Below are 18358 nucleotides of genomic sequence, written 5' to 3'. Positions count from 1 at the left end.
GATCCTGATTGGCTGCTGCGGCCGTGGCTCCGGCGCTAATTGGATGAAAGTGGAGATTTTTTTTCAAAGGGGTTTCCTCGTCTCAAAGGCAAGGACCGGAAGAGGAGAGGGAGTGCCGGGTTCTGTCATCACTGCCCCGCTGGAAGTCCAGAGACAATAGAATAGAATAGAATAGAATAGAATAGAATAGAATAGAATAGAATAGAATAGAATAGAATAGAATAGAATAGAATAGAATAGAATAGAATAGAACAATAATAACAATGACAGGGAGAAATAGTTAAAGGAAAGAAAAGAAAATGAAGCAAAAGAAATTGAAAGAAAATTAAAGAATAGTATTTTTTGTCTTTTTCAGAACCCAATACAATATAATAAAATATCAAAAATGAAAATTATAATCAGTTACCATTTTTGCTGCTGTTGCTATTTTAAAATGGTTTTTTATTTCTGAAAATGTTATTAACCCAATATTCATGTCAATAATAATAATAATACATTTTTAATTACATGCATTATTATAATAGTAATAATAATACTTTTTGACAGAATTGTTAACCTATCATTCATGTGACTAAAGCATGTTGACTTGTGAATTGTGGAGAATATGATATAATGATGATAATAATAATCAAAATCATAATTCTAATAATCATAATAATAATAATTGTAGTAATAGCAGTAGAAGTAATCCACATATGAAATGTCTGCTCTTTCATTCTTCTGTATTTAAAGGTTCGTACATGCGCTTTTACATCATCCAGATTTTCTCTGGGCTTCTCTCCCCTGCATTTTTCCAGTATTGGTTAGCAGTGAGGCAAACTCAGTAGGAAAATACTGAAGCCAGTATTATGTGTCTGCAGGAATGGAAACTCCAGTTTCAGGACCACAGGACCTGCACATCTGGGACCCTGTTTTGTCACGACAGCACCACGTGTCAAATTGGATGACTGCTAATGTTCAGAACTTATGGTTTTATAGGGTTGTTTAACCCAAAACACAATTTTATGTTCAAGTACTTTTACAAACTCTATTTTTCTAATGAATGACCTTTGGTTTTAAAACTTTATTCAACCAAAAACACTGCTTTATGTCCATGTACACTCTACATTTAAAAGTTTATTCCCCCGTAAACAGTACTTTTCTACTGAATGACTTGTGGTTTTAAAAGTCTCATCCACCCAAAATACTGCTGCATGTAGAAATACTTTTACTAATTAAATTTGAATGACCTATGGTTTTAAAAGTTTATTTGACCCACAACATTACTTTATGTCCAACGACTTTTACATTTTAAGGTTAATTCTGGACAAACAGCTTTTTTTTTTTTAATGAATGACTTATGGTTTTCTAGGTTTATTCAGTAAAAAAATAAATAAACAAAAAAAATTAAAAAATACTTTATGTCCAAAAGCTTTTACATTTAAAGGTATATTTCACCAAAATGATAGTTTTCTAATGAATAAACTTGGGTCTAAAAGGTTCACTCCAACTAATTTGCACTTTTTAATTAATGGCTTATGATTTCGAAGGTTTATTTTACCCAGAACATCACTTTATGTCTCAGGCTTTTCTGCCTTTCCTTTTTTTAAAGAGTTTATTCCACCAAAAGCAATATTTTATGTCCAAGTACATTTACTTTTAAAGTTTTTTTCACTGAAACGGTATTTTTCTAATGAATGAACTTTGGTTTTAAAGGTTTTTTTCACCCAAATAATATTTTTTCATGAATGGCTTATGATTTTAAAGGTTTATTTTACCCAAAATATTACTTTGTGTCTCAGGTTGTTTGGTTGTTTTTTGTTGGTTTTTTAAAAACATTTAAGAGTTTATTCCACCTCAAACCCTATTTATGTCCAAATGTTTTTACGTTTTAAAGTTTATTCCACCAAAAACAGTGCTTTATGTTCAAGTAGTTTTACGTTTAAAGGTTTGTTTCACCAAAATGGTAGATTTCTAATGAATGAACTTTGGTTTTAAAGGTTTATTCCACTCAAATAGTGCTTTTCTAATGAGTGCCTAATGATTTTGAAGGTTTATTTCACCCAAAACATTATTTTAAATCTCACTTTTTTTTAAAATTGAAGAGTTTATTATGATCAAGTACTTTAACTTTTAAAGGCATATTCCAACCAAAACACTACTATATGTCCAAGTAGTTTTACATTTCAAAATATTTCAATAGTATCGTCTCACTCATAAGTTATGCTTTTAAAGGTTTTTTTTTTACCCAAAACTGTACATAGCTCTGTTTTTGCCAGTGTCTCTGAACTGCAAAGTCTTACTGTTCTATTTGTCAATAAAACATGGGTCCTAGAAATGGATGCTATAAAAGCATCCTCCTGTGCTGCAGATTCATGCAGACAGTGAACCTGCCTCTTATTATAACCTAATTATAGGGGTGTCAGTCCCGCGCCGCGCCGCTGGGTGGCGCCCTCTCGCAGCTCTGTGGATGGGTGTGCTCATTAGGAGCCGCTGAGCTGCAGTGTGTTTTATTCTCTGTCCGCATCAGCTGGTGTCTGACGGGAATAAAGCGTCAGCTGGGATAAAAATACATTAATTTACCCCCAACACCCCGCTTCTCGTCCTGCTGCTCCACCTGAACCACGTCGTTGAAACACCGACCGGTAAGTGAGATGTTCCTGCTCCAGTCCGGACCGTAAACACCGACGTCTGCCCAATTTATCGACTTATTGCTGCTAGCCGCTAGCAATGTGCGGCACTAAGTAATGTAGTGCACATTTTAAACGCCGTTTTCACTCCGAAGTGGCAGTAATTTGCGGGGTTTCTCTTCTTTTGCGGCGTTTTTACTGCGCAACGTTTGCGTAAATTAGATTTTAGCCCTGCTGGTCTGCTTCCCAACCCCTCCCTCATCTTCTGCTCGGAATCAGAACTGTTATTTATGTTTGGAGGCCCTAGTCATGAGAAGAGAATAATGAAATGAGGGTGCATTTAGTGCAGGTTTGGCCAGGAGTCCGCACCACACTGCGCCTTAATCTTATTCCAAACAGCTCCTCATTAAGCAGATTAGTGTGGCTGCTTTTATTCATTGTTCTGTTACTTTCTCTGGTCTTCAGTCTGAAGGAGGATCAGCAAACATGTTCTACACCTGTGGTCCCAACGAGGCGATGGTGGTTTCAGGTAAAATGACAGCCTGTACTGTACAACAATCCAATAACATAATAAAAAGAATGTAATGTTGACAGTAAATTCAATGTGTTCGTGATATCTTGTGTTTAGATGGTAATCTAGAGAATAATTATTCACAATTCTGTCAGCACAGGTTGTGAAATTGGATTTACTGCCCCTGCTAGTGAACCACCATCAGTAATTCTGAAGTGAAACATGTCACAAAAGTTTATTTGTAAAATCAGGCTTATAATAAAAGTATGCTGTAATATTTTAGCCGTAAACTCTGCCCTGATGCTCTGCTCGGTCTCTGATCTGTGCCAGGCTTCTGTCGCTCTCCTCCACTGATGATAGCCGGAGGCCGAGTGTTCGTCGTCCCCTGCGTCCAGCAGATCCAGAGGTACACAAACATCTTCCATTAGCTGCTGTTGTCTTTGGTTTAGTTCCTGATGCTGCTGCGTCCATCGCCTTAACTTGGCAGACGCATTTTAGCTGACGACAAATGGAAAACATGATGAGATGGTAAATCCAGTTAAGAATTGGAAAACATCTTTACACTGAAGGGTAATGCATGATTTGTTGATTTTGTAAATATGATTAACAATTTAACTCTACGATGTCACAAACATGTGATATTATGTTTTAACTAACCCCTTGCTGACCTGACTGTCTCTTTTTGTCTCCCTGTAAAATTTAAGACAGTAGACTCCTATTTTTGCAAGCATAAATAATCAGGAAATTCTGCTTTGATTTTTATTATGATTTATTTCATTATAAATGTGTCATGCTGTGCAGAGGACGTGTGTGTGTTCTCTCTACTCCTAGCTGTGGCTGTGCTGTTTATATAGAGGACTATATACTGTATATTACTGTGAAAAATGAACCCACAGTGAACAAAAAATGTGACAGGAGCAACAAAAACACTGAGAAATTACTTGGAATTCGCATTTTAACTGACAGATGTACGACAAATGGAAAACATGATGAGATGGCAGAGAATGCAAAACCAGAATGGAAAGGAAAAAACAGCCATAGAGTAAAGGAGGATGTATGATTTGTTGATCACGTAAACTTGATTAACAGTTAAAATATGACAAATTTGGGATTTTAGTATAAGGATGATTTGTGGACACAGATTTGTGAATTTACCCTGTGAAGGATCAGTTTCTCTTATCTTGCCTTGTCTTATCTTATTTCAAATTATGGCCATCTTCAAGCAAAGCCAGCCATTGCTGACCTGGTTGTCTATTTTCTTTTTGTCTTCCTGTGAAATGTAAGAACTAAGCCTGCAAACAGGCCACATTTGGGTTTTCCAGTGGACATGCAACTGTTTCTACATTCAGTCCACTTTAAATCATAGCACACTTAATGTTTTAATGGCCTGAGTGCTGTAGTTGGCCTCGATCCAATGCCTGGATCCAGTTCCATTCAGGTTTATTTATATACACATATCACAAAATGTGTCATCTCAGGACACTTTGCATCGTAATGTCAAGATTATATGGCATTATAGAGGAAAAAACAACAATTCTGCATTAAAAAAAAGCACTTGGCGACAGTGTAAATGAGAAATTCCCTTTTAGCAGGAAGCTCCAACAGAACCAGACTCGCGGTGGGCGGCCGTCTGCCTCGAGCGGTTTAGATGAGAGAGGAAATAGGAGAGAAATAACCACTGTGCAGGTTGATGAGGCCAGTAGCTGCAGATCAGAATCATGCAACTCAGCAGAGAGAACTAAACAAACTACAGAAGAGAGAAGGTACAAAGTGAATGAAATGCAGCGATGGCAAATAAATGCATTAAGAGTGAACAAGAGGAGAGTATTCACAATCCTGCACTCAAAGCCTGCAACTCAGTATTACATAAAGCGGAAGTTACCACACTTTAAAGTGTACCATTAGAGCAGTTTATAATCAATCAATAATCATCCTGTCCTTTGTGTTTTCTACCCTGAATCTCTCCAGGATTTCCCTGAACACTCTGACCCTGAATGTGAAGAGCGATAAAGTCTACACCCGTCATGGAGTTCCCATCTCTGTCACTGGGATCGCTCAGGTCAGTAGCAGCAGGTTACTGCCACTGGAGGAAGGTTTATCTCAGAGCAGCTTCTGAGAGGCATCAGTAGGAAAACACGTTTAAACACTAGGAAACTGTGCAGTGCAGATGTAGCTGGAAGGTTTGCATTCACTCAGACCGGTTGTTCATCGAGGCACCTCCATTACTCCCACACATGTCTGAGTGTGTCAGCATAAGCAGATAAATGTGGCGTCTGCACGTCACTGCATCTGTTTTCTGTTGTAAATCAAGCAGCCTGTTGTAGAAAATGTCAGCATCAGGGATGAGTATCAGCTTAGCAGCTCCATGTTCCAATTCAAATACAGTTCCTTGATGTATCTGTGTAGTATTTCAGTAAAAGGCATCAGGTGTTCTCTTTTTGGGGTTTTAAAATGTTTCACCTCTCATCTAAGAAACGTCCTTGGTTTTGAACTGAAGTCCAGTTTCCTTCTACTGGAGCACTTTGGATTTCTAGATGTAGTTTCAGCCTCATTTGACAACAGAATTTAATATCTGTGCCATTTATTTGCATATAAAACCATCTTGTGGATATAAGAATAAACCCAGTGCTCATGTCTTTGTTTCACTGTGGACTTCACACTGGGCTGGTTTGTGCAGATGAAAATCCAGGGTCAGAATAAACAGATGCTGGCTGCAGCTTGCCAGATGTTCATGGGGAAGTCGGAGCCTGAGATCGCTCAGATCGCCTTGGAGACTCTGGAGGGACACCAGAGGGCCATCATCGCTCACCTGACTGTAGAGGTAAGAGACGAAGGGTTCATAGTTGTACTTGCTGGATTCTAAGGAGTTAAAATCAGTAACCCCATCTGAAACATTCCTAGTCTTCTACAGGGCAGATTTAGTTCATAACGACTGTTTAGCTTCCTTAAAAAGGACTCGACAAATGTTTTACAAAAAGACCGAAACTGTAGATGTATTTTAGCTGTTAAACATGTTATTATTTTATTATCTGACTGATATTGCACTTTTTTTTTTTTACATTGTTTCTTCTGTACATGCCGTTTTTCACTGTACTTTGTATATTTAACATCACCTACCTGTGGTCATATGAGCAGAACTTAAAATTTTCTGCACGATAAACATTTCACATGGTTTTTTTATACATTTTTTATATACAGAACCTTTTTGCAGTGCTTGTGTGTGTGAGTAGATGCCAGAGATAAATGTGTTCCGTAAATGTAACTATGAACGAACTAAGAATTTCATTGCATTGGTAACTTCTTACTGGTGCTTATAACAGTATATCTATTAAATCCTGATAGACAGACAAAATGGAGGGAATGCCTACATATAAACATGCTTTAATGCTTTTACAGTAATGATTTCTAGAATTATATGACAGGAATTGTTGGAGGACAAAGTCAGTATCATCTTGCACTGTAGCAATACACCACTGCAGCTACCACATCACCGTAAACATCTTCCCCTTACAGGAGATCTACAAGGACCGCAAGAAGTTCTCAGAGCAGGTCTTCAAGGTGGCGTCCTCTGACCTGGTCAACATGGGCATCAGCGTGGTCAGCTACACGCTCAAAGACGTCCATGACGACCAGGTATCGCTTTGCTGTCACGTGTACAAAACTTGTCTTTTCAAGTGGCTTTTCCAGAGGAGAACTATTTGTGTTTTTGATCTCAAAATATTGATTATTTCCAAGATTTCAAAAGGAAACTGAAATTAATGCACTTCTGGTCTTTTATCTCCTTTTTGTGCGCAGGATTATTTGCATTCGCTTGGAAAAGCTCGAACAGCGCAGGTTCAGAAAGACGCTCGCATTGGAGAGGCACAGAACAAGAGAGACGCTGTGATCAGGGTGAGATATATGATTATGTCTTTGCAGAGCCAGCAGCAGGGTTAAACTGTTTATATTCAGAAACACTTAGATAAATATTACCTCTTGCATGTGACAGAGATCGTCTTTAAGTCATTTTGTTTCTAGAAAGCTGTTTATAGAATTCTCCGTCTTTCTCTTCTTCTGTTCTTTGTAGCCAGCAGTCACTTTTGTCTAGACTTCTGTGTGCATTTTTAGCATCTTCAAGTTGTTTGCTTTCAGGAGTTGCTCCTATTGATCCCTGTTGTCTGCCTGTCTGTCTGTCTGTCTGTCTCTGCAGGAAGCTCATGCAATGCAGGTGAAAGTATCGGCTCAGTACAAGAATGAGATTGACATGGCGAAGGCTCAGAGGGACTACGAGCTGAAGAAGGCAGCCTATGATACTGAAGTGAACACGAAGAAGGCTGAGTCAGAGATGGCCTACCAGCTTCAGGTACAGTGAATATTAGTAGAGTAATTTGCCTTACACTGAACTGATGTAGTTATGAAACTACGAGAAATAAGTACTTGCATTTTTCTGTTGCTTGCAATCAGTAACACGTTCTGGATCTGACATTTTGTGATACTGAATGAGGAAATATTATGTGCATTTTCCTTTGCAGGTAGCGAAGACGAAGCAGCGCATCGAGGAGGAGAAGATGCAGGTCCAGGTGGTTGAGCGGACGCAGCAGATCACGCTGCAGGAGCAGGAGATCACCCGCAGGGAGAAGGAGCTGGAGGCCAAGGTGAAGAAACCTGCCGAGGCTGAGCGCTACCGCTTGGAGAAGCTGGCTGAGGCTCACCGGTGAGTTGCAGCCTCATTCTCACAGCGACTTTCCTGAACAGCAGGATGGTGTTGTGAGTAGGCAGGTAGTCTTTCCATTTCAGTACCAGGGTTTAAAGCCCCAAGAAAGAACCCAATTCCTGTTGCTTTATAGATGAAATGATGTTTTTCAGTTGAGCTTTTGCAGTCAGGTTACCTCTGCAGTATGCAAGCTTTTATTTGTCTGTTTGGGCATCTCTTTTTAGATGGATAACAAGACAAATGGGACTTTAGGTGTAGTTTTTGCTTTCATTTAGCATCTTCTGCAAGGTAATAAGATAGAAAACAAAGTCACTGCATCATAGTGACGAGTGTAGAATTAGTAAAGATCCTATGTTGTGCACATTTACAGGGTTTGAATTTTATTTTTGTTGTTTCCGACAATAGATTTGCATGTTTAAAAAGCATATTTTATTTCTCATATTGTACATTGCTGCACCACCCCTTTTCATCTTGTGTCTTAAATGTTCCATTTTAGCTCCTGTAATATTAAGGTCCACCTCTTGGAAAAACCTAGTCTGATTGATCAGTTCTACCACTGAAAACTTGAATGTTGGTAACCACAGATATCTAGCAAGGAAATAATACGGACTGTGAGGAAACTGCTAGTTTTTGTCTGAGGCTGTGCTAAATTTGCTTCTAGGCAATCGCTATACAAATGTCAAGCCTTGATCACACTTAAATTTACAACATGTCGACCCTCATGTGGCCTTACATGATGACATAGATAAATAAGAGACGAGCAGTGCTTTCTGTGGGAGAGAATAACTCGTTTTGTTGTGGGATTTGGGCTTTTCACATCCACCAAAAGGTTATGATCCGCAAAGGAAAGGGCAAAAAAAAAACATAATACAGGCTCTTTAAACATAGGTGAATACTTCCTTTGAGAGAAATAAAATGATGCTGATGTCACAGTAAAGATCTAATACACTAGTTCTGCTTCATGTGCTGGTATTGTTCATGTAAGTTCCTGTACAGTCTGCATTGCCATTTTTTCATATTAACTCCCTTGAGACACTTTGATATCTATTAACTGCTGCAGACACAGTCCAGATGTTTTATGTTTCCCAGATGTTTGATGGAAATGTAACAGCAGTATGAAAGTGGATCTATCTACCTGTAAGTACTTGGACTGAACCGTTCGTCTCTCTGCTGTCTGACTGTGCATTTCTTTCTGTCAGTCTTAAGTTGATCATGGAGGCAGAGGCGGAAGCTGAGTCCATAAGGGTGAGTCACACTTTACTTCAGATGAATCTCAACTCGGCTGAAATGTTTTAAATTGAAATTATGCTCCCATGACTTTGTACAATATGGATGCTTTCCTGTTTGGTGTGAGTTTAACTCTATCATGGCAGGTGCTTTGTGTTTTTTAATGCATCCTGTTTTGTCCTTCAGGTTAAAGGCGAGGCTGAGGCGTTTGCAGTGGAGGCCAAGGGTCGCGCTGAAGCAGAGCAGATGGCGAAGAAGGCTGAAGCTTTCCAGGAGTACAAGGACGGAGCCATGGTGGACATGCTGCTGGAGAAACTGCCTCTGGTGAGAAACGCCATCCATGATAAACACTTATACATTCTACTGTTAGTTTATGCTTCACTACTAGATGTCTGTAGTTTAATTTATCACTGGGTTCCACTTATTGTCCCAATTACAGTCAGTTAAGACTGTTGGACATAAAGAAAAACATTTTGACAAGAAGGTGTAGCAAAAAATAAAAAGAGGCGTATCAGTGCTGATGTTTTAATAATACACATGGTCACCACATAAGGGAGACTTTAGACTGAATAAATTTCACATTTTGCCCCATGACTAGTTAAAACAGAGCCACTCTGCTTTTTTAGGTGTTTTAATTTTTCTGGCCAAAATGGTACATTGTGACATATATGATTTAAAAAAGATAGTGTTAGAGAGTATCATGAAGACATTTTAGTCTTATAAACAGCGACAACAAAAAAAAAACTTCAAAATAACACCAGAAAGCCCAATTAATTATGATACTGTGCACATTAATATGCATCTGAATCAAACAGTGCCTATGGTCAAGATTAATTTAATTAATTTTGCTTCACTCTCTGATCCCCAAAATCAAGCTGCAGGTTCAAAATTCATGTTATGTTGAGAAAAATCTTCAAAACTACACACTTTATCATAGCTTTAGATTGTACGACAAAAAGAATAATCTGAATTTCATATCTTTGACCTACTCATCTGTGGCATGACTGAATCTGAGCTAAAACACATAATATTTTATCAGAATTTACTTTATTCTATGTCTCATTTTAAAAAGTTGCCATAAATGAACTGTTTCCTTCAACCAGATTCTGTAAAAAGCAAAGAATTCTGCACTCTTTAATGCAGCCATTAAGCCACAAGTGACTTAATTGTGATTAACAGTCACATGAGAAAAAAATCAAAGGCTTTCCAGATGAACTGCAGGCAGTGTTTACACAGAGGAGATGAGAGACAAGTATGGAAGCAAATTAAAAATACAAATAATGATATATCTATATTATTGAGAGGCATATTTTTTAACTCATATTGGAAACACATTTTCACAGTGAAAAGAAATGTGACAGGAGCAAATAAATAAAAATAAAAGCAACCATAAACTGGGGATCAGATGGTCACCTGTATTAAAATAGTTACAAGTTTCATTGCTGAGCTTACACTCTGGGTTTTCTAGAGTGTCGTTGAGTAGAGCAACAGTTTGATTCTGGATTTTAACATTTTCTGACGTTTGTCTTCCACCAGATGGTTGAAGAGATCAGCAGGCCTCTGTGTCAAGCCCAGAAGATTACCATGGTGTCCAGCGGCGGCGGAGAGGTTGGTGCATCCAAACTGTCTGGAGAAGTTCTGGACATCATGACCCGCCTGCCTGACACGGTGGAGAAACTGACCGGGGTCAACATCTCTCAGGTAACTTTCATTACATCTTTCATGCACAAATCACACATAGGTTCATGTGTGCATTTTCTCCATAACTTACACTGTGTTTCACTGGACATAACTGGATAAAACACATCATGTGAAATCTCACATAGAGGAAGCAACAGTGTGTTTCATGAACAAACCTTTTGACACCATATATCCCTATGTAATATCAGTATTACTTTGTAATACTTTGTAAAAACTGGGGCTGAAACGATTCCTCGAGTAATTTGATTACTAAAATCCCTCAAGGTAAAATTCCTCTGAATCAAGGCTTCGTTTAATCCACTACATACCAAACCACAGGTCACTAACTGGTAGACCCAGACTTCGTCCTATATGGACCTGGACCTATTGTAAGTAAATTATAAGAGGATTTTAAATTTGACGGGACGCTTCTGTTTTAACCGAAGCAGCTTTTCTAGTGTTTACGCCGTTTATCAGATCAGAGGGCTGAACTACGAAGGCGGTTTAACACAGTCAGACTTTCTTTGGGTGAGTCGGCTTGACAAAAACTAAAACCTCAGCCAGAGTTAACAGGTATGAAGGCGGTTTTCAACTTTCTTAGTTAACTCAGACTTTCTGCTTCAAACTCGTCACACAAACAGGAGCATTTAACGCATTATTTGAGTCGTTTTACGCACCATATGAACCAATCGTGAACAGGTTCTTTAAATGGAGAACAATGAGGAATATAAAAAGTAAGAAGAGCTGCAATTGGAAATTATGTAAGACAGGAATGCTGGTAGAAAACTGTCAAACTTGGGTTAATGTGTTTATTTAATCGATCAATGCAGCTGATTATTGATAACAGACAGCTGCACACTAAAACTATTAAACTTATTATATACAAACATGATATTGTATTGAAGTGCATGTAGGTCTGACACTCTCTCATAATGAAGGAAATCACTTTAATTTGTGGCCAAATCAAAGTGAAACTAATGTTACTGACTGAATATTCTCTGTAATAAATACTAACAGACTGATCAATTTTCTTATTTGTCTTCTATCAGCTGCAGTAGCAGCAGTTTAAACATCCCAAACATAAAAACATATTTATGCGATTTCTGCATCACCAACTAAATATATGTGGGGCTCCCATGGCTTTGGCTTTTAGTTGAATACCTCTGTACTATACTGTATATGTACAATACACCTTTACTATACTATATATGTACAATACCCCTGTACTATACTATATATGTACAGTACACCTGTACTATACTATATATGTACAATACCCCTGTACTATACTATATATGTACAATACCCCTGTACTATACTATATATGTACAATACACCTGTACTATACTATATATGTACAATACCCCTGTACTATACTATATATGTACAATACCCCTGTACTATACTATATATGTACAATACACCTGTACTATACTATATATGTACAGTACACCTGTACTATACTATATATGTACAGTACACCTGTACTATACTATATATGTACAGTACACCTGTACTATACTATATATGTACAGTACACCTGTACTATACTATATATGTACAGTACACCTGTACTATACTATATATGTACAGTACACCTGTACTATACTATATATGTACAGTACACCTGTACTATACTATATATGTACAGTACACCTGTACTATACTATATATGTACAGTACACCTGTACTATACTATATATGTACAGTACACCTGTACTATACTATATATGTACAATACCCCTGTACTATACTATATATGTACAGTACACCTGTACTATACTATATATGTACAATACCCCTGTACTATACTATATATGTACAATACCCCTGTACTATACTATATATGTACAATACACCTGTACTATACTATATATGTACAATACCCCTGTACTATACTATATATGTACAATACCCCTGTACTATACTATATATGTACAATACACCTGTACTATACTATATATGTACAGTACACCTGTACTATACTATATATGTACAATACACCTGTACTATACTATATATGTACAGTACACCTGTACTATACTATATATGTACAGTACACCTGTACTATACTATATATGTACAGTACACCTGTACTATACTATATATGTACAGTACACCTGTACTATACTATATATGTACAGTACACCTGTACTATACTATATATGTACAGTACACCTGTACTATACTATATATGTACAGTACACCTGTACTATACTATATATGTACAGTACACCTGTACTATACTATATATGTACAGTACACCTGTACTATACTATATATGTACAGTACACCTGTACTATACTATATATGTACAGTACACCTGTACTATACTATATATGTACAGTACACCTGTACTATACTATATATGTACAGTACACCTGTACTATACTATATATGTACAGTACACCTGTACTATACTATATATGTACAGTACACCTGTACTATACTATATATGTACAGTACACCTGTACTATACTATATATGTACAGTACACCACAGATGTCCGCCCGTGTTCCGCCAGGATGGTTATTTCTGTTGCACAGTGCACTCACTACCACTTTTGATGCTGTAATGCACATGCCAAGTGCGGAATCCGATTAATCACCAGAATAATCGATAGAATACTCGATTACTAAAATAATCGATAGCTGCAGCCCTAATAAAAACCCCTCTCTCGCTCTCTTTCCCTCTGTTCTGTAGGTGAATTCTCGTACCGGCTGAAGAGAATCAACCAAACCAGTGACCAGGCAGATCTACTCTCCTACTGTGTTATCAGCTGCCTGGATTCCTTGCATGAGTCTCTCATCACAGCTTAGTTTCTCTGCTCCCGTCCGCTGGTTTGTGATGTTGCTGTGTTGTGAAAACACTTTCTGTCTGTTTTTTGCTCACTGACGACTAGTTCTATCTGAGCTAAAGCCTTGTGTTACTGTGGCTGCAGTTACATTTATACTGACTTCACGCTCACTGGTACTAAATCCCTTCAGCATGAAGCATTCAAATGACAGTACTTCCTATTTATTGTTTTTTTTATTTCTGGACTGTGATGTGATTTACACTCGCCTCACCAGATTTTAATGTGCACTGAAACAAGTAACAAATATAACTGCAGTCCCTTTTTGTCTTAGATTCCTTTTTTCTAACCTGTTTTATATCATTTTCACCCTTCTTTTCTCTTTGTCACGTTGTGTGTTTGTGTCACAATATTAAGGAAGTTTTTATCTGTCCTGTTTTGTCTTAGTCTCCTCCCATTGTCTGTTTACCTTTAATGTCTTCTCCATTCCTGTCTGCGTCCACTGCCTTGCTGCCAAACCTTAAGTGCATCTTAGCATGAAAGTCTAATACAAACATGCATCCAGAACCTTCATGCACTAATGCTACTAACATTACATATTCTGATAGGAGACCAAACCACAGCCTGCAGTTTTAACCATCAGTTCTTTTTCATAATTTATTTCTGACCGAATTCACATTTAATCTATGAAGTGTTTAGGATAATCATTTTGTCCGTGCATAACTCTTTAAAGCTGTTATTGATGGTTGCAAGTTAACAGCTACTGAAAACTGTGGTACCATCTGTAAATCTGTATGACATTGGTTTGTGTTATATATTTTGGAATCTGTCATCTTTTTTTAGTTTGATATATGATTTTTCGGATTTTAGGAGTAGAATTTCATAAGGACACTTTGCTTAAGGCGTACCAGTACATGCATTAAAAAGCTGTGTTGCTAATATGACTCTATGTGATGCATGTTCACTAACTCTAACACATCTTCAGTACAATCTTTGCTAACTTCATGTTCATTACTAAGCACTCTGTATCATACACGATTGTTATCTGACTGAACTATTTCTATTCATTTATTGTAGGAGCACTGTGACAGCCGTTTTACATGCTACTGCTCTTTCTAGTAGATGCCTACAGTGGTGGTAACTCAGGAAATTCAGCTCAATTTACCGGCATTGTACGTCTAGTACCAACTAATCTAAATAGAACGCTCTTAAATCACAAATTCTGATGACATTAACGATACTATTACCTTCAAGGTTCATGCTTACAATTTTTTATGCAGTTTAAAAAGTAGTTTCTTCATAATTTGATGCTATGTGTAAATTCTCCTCTCTTTATCAATCCTCAACATTGCAGTTTGTAAAATATCTCAGATTTAGGCCTAAATGGGAGCTTGAAACTCCATCTTCTGGTTCATGTTTCCTTGAGACTTTACCACCCTGCAGATCAATGTTATTCTCATGTATACCTTAAGTAAAGTGGTGCCTTTTGTGTTAGTAAGGCCAGTTATGTAGCAGCTCTCATTAAGGTGTAGCTTGTGCAACTAGATTTAAATGTATGGTAAAGTATAGCTTTAGCCTTATATCGTAGCCATGGGAATAACTCAGTGTATTTATGGGAGGAACTGTGTGTTAGTATCGTACACACTAGTAAAGCCTAATGTGAAAAGATGCAAAACAGTCAAGTTGTTGAATGACATTAGCTTTAACTTCAGGGAACAGGATGTTTAAGATCTGAGCCTGAATCAGGAGTCATGGATTAATGGTCAGAAATAGAAAAAAGTGAGAAGTTGACATCTTTTCTTCACTTTACTCTTCATCTCTTTTGTTGTAGTGTTTTTTTATTCCCTCGTTTCTTTGTAATTCAACATAAATACCAAACAATCTGTTGTAAGAACTCAGTGCATCTGTCATCCAGAATGAAATGCTGATGAAGGTTTAGGAGTTGGCTCTGAAGAGTTACTGTGGTTCCTATAAAGTGTCCTGACTTGCCTTATATCATAACCCTGTCACGCTGTCACCTCTACCTCACCATCACCTCTGGGGCTGGGGATTTAAAACACTCTGTAATGCATCACATGGTACTTAAACACTCAATACTCTTACAATAATTAGATGTTTGTTTTTTAATATGTAGAGAATTAATTGGATGTCTGATTGAGCTGTATGATGACACTAAATTTAACCGAGAGTGTTTCTTTCTTTCACCTCCAGCCCTGAACACATCACTGTTTGTCTGATTGTGACTTCTCTGCACTGTTTATTACAGCCAAATGTACTGTAATGGCTCTCTGAGGGTGAATTTCAACACTGCTGTTATATATGCATGCATCCGTACCTGTCACAGTTAAACTGTAATATAATATTGCAAATGCATATGTTTTCAGTCAGGATACAGTGCACAGCTTCTCTGTGAAGTTAGCAAAACAGTAGATTACCTGTTGGTTAACTATAGAAACGGAAATGTGATGTTTGTGTTTCTGAAGTGTTTTAAGTGCAATGATGCTAACGGCACTCCATATGGATATAGATGTATTTATACAGTATATATTTGATATTTGATACAGTATCAGTGTAGCAGTGTTTGCTTCACAAGTCACCATTAACAAGTCTACTAATTTACTAACAGCAGCTCCAGTGTTTCGTTACAAACGTGATAAAGCTGTAGTCAGTTTATTAGAGTTCTCTGTGTTATTTCAGCTCGTGCTGTAATTTGTTGGTGAAGTTCTGCCAAAATTACCTCTTCGTTGCATTTTATCTCCCATCTGTGCACTTCAGGAAATTAGTTTTTCGGGAGAATGTTCTACAATCCTGTTCACAATATACTTGTCATTAAATTGCAAAAAGTAAACCACTTCTGTCTTTACCGTTTCTGTGAACCGAATGATTACAAATCTGCTCTGTGTCTTACTTTGCTTGTGTATTATATTCCGTTTACACATCTGATTTGTGCATGTTGTTTTGTTCCACTTTTTTATTTAATTTCTTCATCACTGGGTTTGTGTTGCTTTTGAATTGTGATTGTTTTTGTAGGTTCCCCACAAAGAGCAGCTCTTACGTGCATAGTAGTGTTCTAATAAACAGAGTTTTTCAGAAACATTTTTTAAAGTTTTCTTTTAATTTGTCAGTGAAAAAAAAAGCTGATGTTGATTTGTTGCATCTCTGGGAGCTGCCTCTGTTGGAGACACTGTTTCCTGACAATCAGTGACCTGCTAGTAGTTGCAGCCGGAGGACTTTGAAGGAGCAACCGCCAATCACAGATAGTTCTTTATGATAAATGTTTGCAAACAGAAAAAGTGGACCTATTTCTGTGACAGATAAACCTGCTCTTTTATATGATGGACATGAGCTGAATGTGAAATGATAAAGTTTCAGATGATTAATTTCCCATTTAAGTCCTAAACTTACATAGAAGCTGATAATGTTATGTTGTGCTCAATTTGGCATACTGACGGGATAATTAATGCAGCAAAAGACTGAGGACTGGCAGCTGCGTCAAGGTAACTAAAGGTAACTCAGGAAGTAAGAGGGTTTTAAATTCAAAATTAAGACATGAAGCAATCGAGAAACAATGGTAATAGTATGTGCATAGAACAAAACTCAAAATATCTAGTAAAAGTAATGCATTACATATGGAAAGAATATCTACTAACAGACAGTCAATGTAATATTCTAATAAATGTTCTCTGGCTGAATATATAGGCAGAAGTGTGTACCGCTAAAAAATGAATTTGAATAATGATGTTAAATTTGAACTGCTCAACTACAATAAATGTAATAAAATATGAATTGAATCCCATAATTTTAATTTATTTGATTAAAACTGTATTCTAAAAAAAACTAAAATTGAATGTATTATTTTGAAATTAAATCCAGTTGCTCTGAAAGTGTATTTGAGTTACACTGAAAATTCAACATTCAACGTTTAGTTTTTTCACACGCACACACACAGAAACTCTTCTTTGTTTTAAAACTCTAAAAAGAAAATATATTTCAGGCATCAAATTCCTAAACTAAATCATAAAACAAACCAAAAAGGAATTGCAAAAAACAGAATATGGTACGTGTTTGACTGCTTTTTAGAACCTGATACCTGAAATATTTTTCAGGTGTCAGAACTGAATTTGTTGCTGTTTATGTTTAAATACAAGTAATTGTGGATTATCAAATAATACCAAGATCTGTCACATTCAACTTTATGCACATTGGAATTGAGTTTCAAGTTGACAAATTCAAAGTATAAGATTGAAATAAAAAGTTTGATTACACATATTCAAGTTGAGCAATTTAACATTAAATTATGACATCCCTATAATTTTTTTATAACAACTATTCAAGGTGAACAATTCAAATTTTTAAATTCAAATTTCAATTTGTAATACACTTAATCACTTGCAAATTAAATTGATATTACAAAACTTTAATTAATTTAATTAATTTATGTATATATAACTGGATAACAATTATTCAAATAGAGCAATTAAAATTCCAATTATGAATTCAAATTAAATTCAAATTTAAATTCCATTTTTTAGGTTGAGCAAATCAAATTCAAATTATGCCAAAATATGAGATTCAAATGTTCTTTTAGACAGAATTATTCAAGTTGAGTAATACAAATTTAACTTGAGACATCTAAATCGATTTTTTTAAAATGACAATTATACGAGTTGAGCAATTCAAATTCAAATGTGAATTTTTCAAATCCAGTTTCTACTTGTACATATTTCTGTCCATATTTATCTTTTTTTAATTAAAAAATAAAAATAAAGATCTTCTGAAATTGTAGCACTTATGCAGTGAACACATCCTGAGGCTTGGCACTTTTTTTCTTTCTTTTTTTAAAG

At 36.6% G+C, this 18358-nt stretch overlaps 1 protein-coding gene across 1 annotated transcript; it reads left to right on the top strand.

The window, feature by feature from the left end:
• The first annotated feature begins 2464 nt into the window (after positions 1–2464).
• flot1a (flotillin 1a) lies at positions 2465–16365 on the top strand. Its single transcript, XM_055018141.1, has 13 exons — positions 2465–2624; positions 3075–3138; positions 3451–3526; positions 5089–5179; positions 5798–5941; positions 6634–6753; positions 6916–7011; positions 7310–7462; positions 7632–7813; positions 9013–9058; positions 9227–9364; positions 10577–10741; positions 13424–16365. The coding sequence occupies exons 2-13, from the start codon at positions 3096–3098 to the stop codon at positions 13442–13444; spliced, it is 1275 nt and encodes a 424-aa protein (XP_054874116.1). The 5' UTR covers positions 2465–2624; positions 3075–3095; the 3' UTR covers positions 13445–16365.
• Positions 16366–18358: the final 1993 nt, after the last annotated feature.

This window comes from Amphiprion ocellaris, chromosome 15 (assembly GCF_022539595.1).
Source record: "Amphiprion ocellaris isolate individual 3 ecotype Okinawa chromosome 15, ASM2253959v1, whole genome shotgun sequence".
Lineage (NCBI taxonomy): Eukaryota > Metazoa > Chordata > Actinopteri > Pomacentridae > Amphiprion > Amphiprion ocellaris.
The sequence above is the reverse complement of the archived record's forward strand: the minus strand, read 5'-3'. Positions and strand labels throughout refer to the sequence as shown.

Excerpts from the sequence above, each read along its gene's own strand:
- flot1a (XM_055018141.1), top strand. The coding sequence starts at position 3,096 with ATGTTCTACACCTGTGGTCCCAACGAGGCGATGGTGGTTTCAG. Across the intron at positions 7,463-7,631 it reads AGATGGCCTACCAGCTTCAG|GTAGCGAAGACGAAGCAGCG; the intron begins GTACAGTGAATA and ends TTTCCTTTGCAG. Across the intron at positions 10,742-13,423 it reads CCGGGGTCAACATCTCTCAG|GTGAATTCTCGTACCGGCTG; the intron begins GTAACTTTCATT and ends TCTGTTCTGTAG.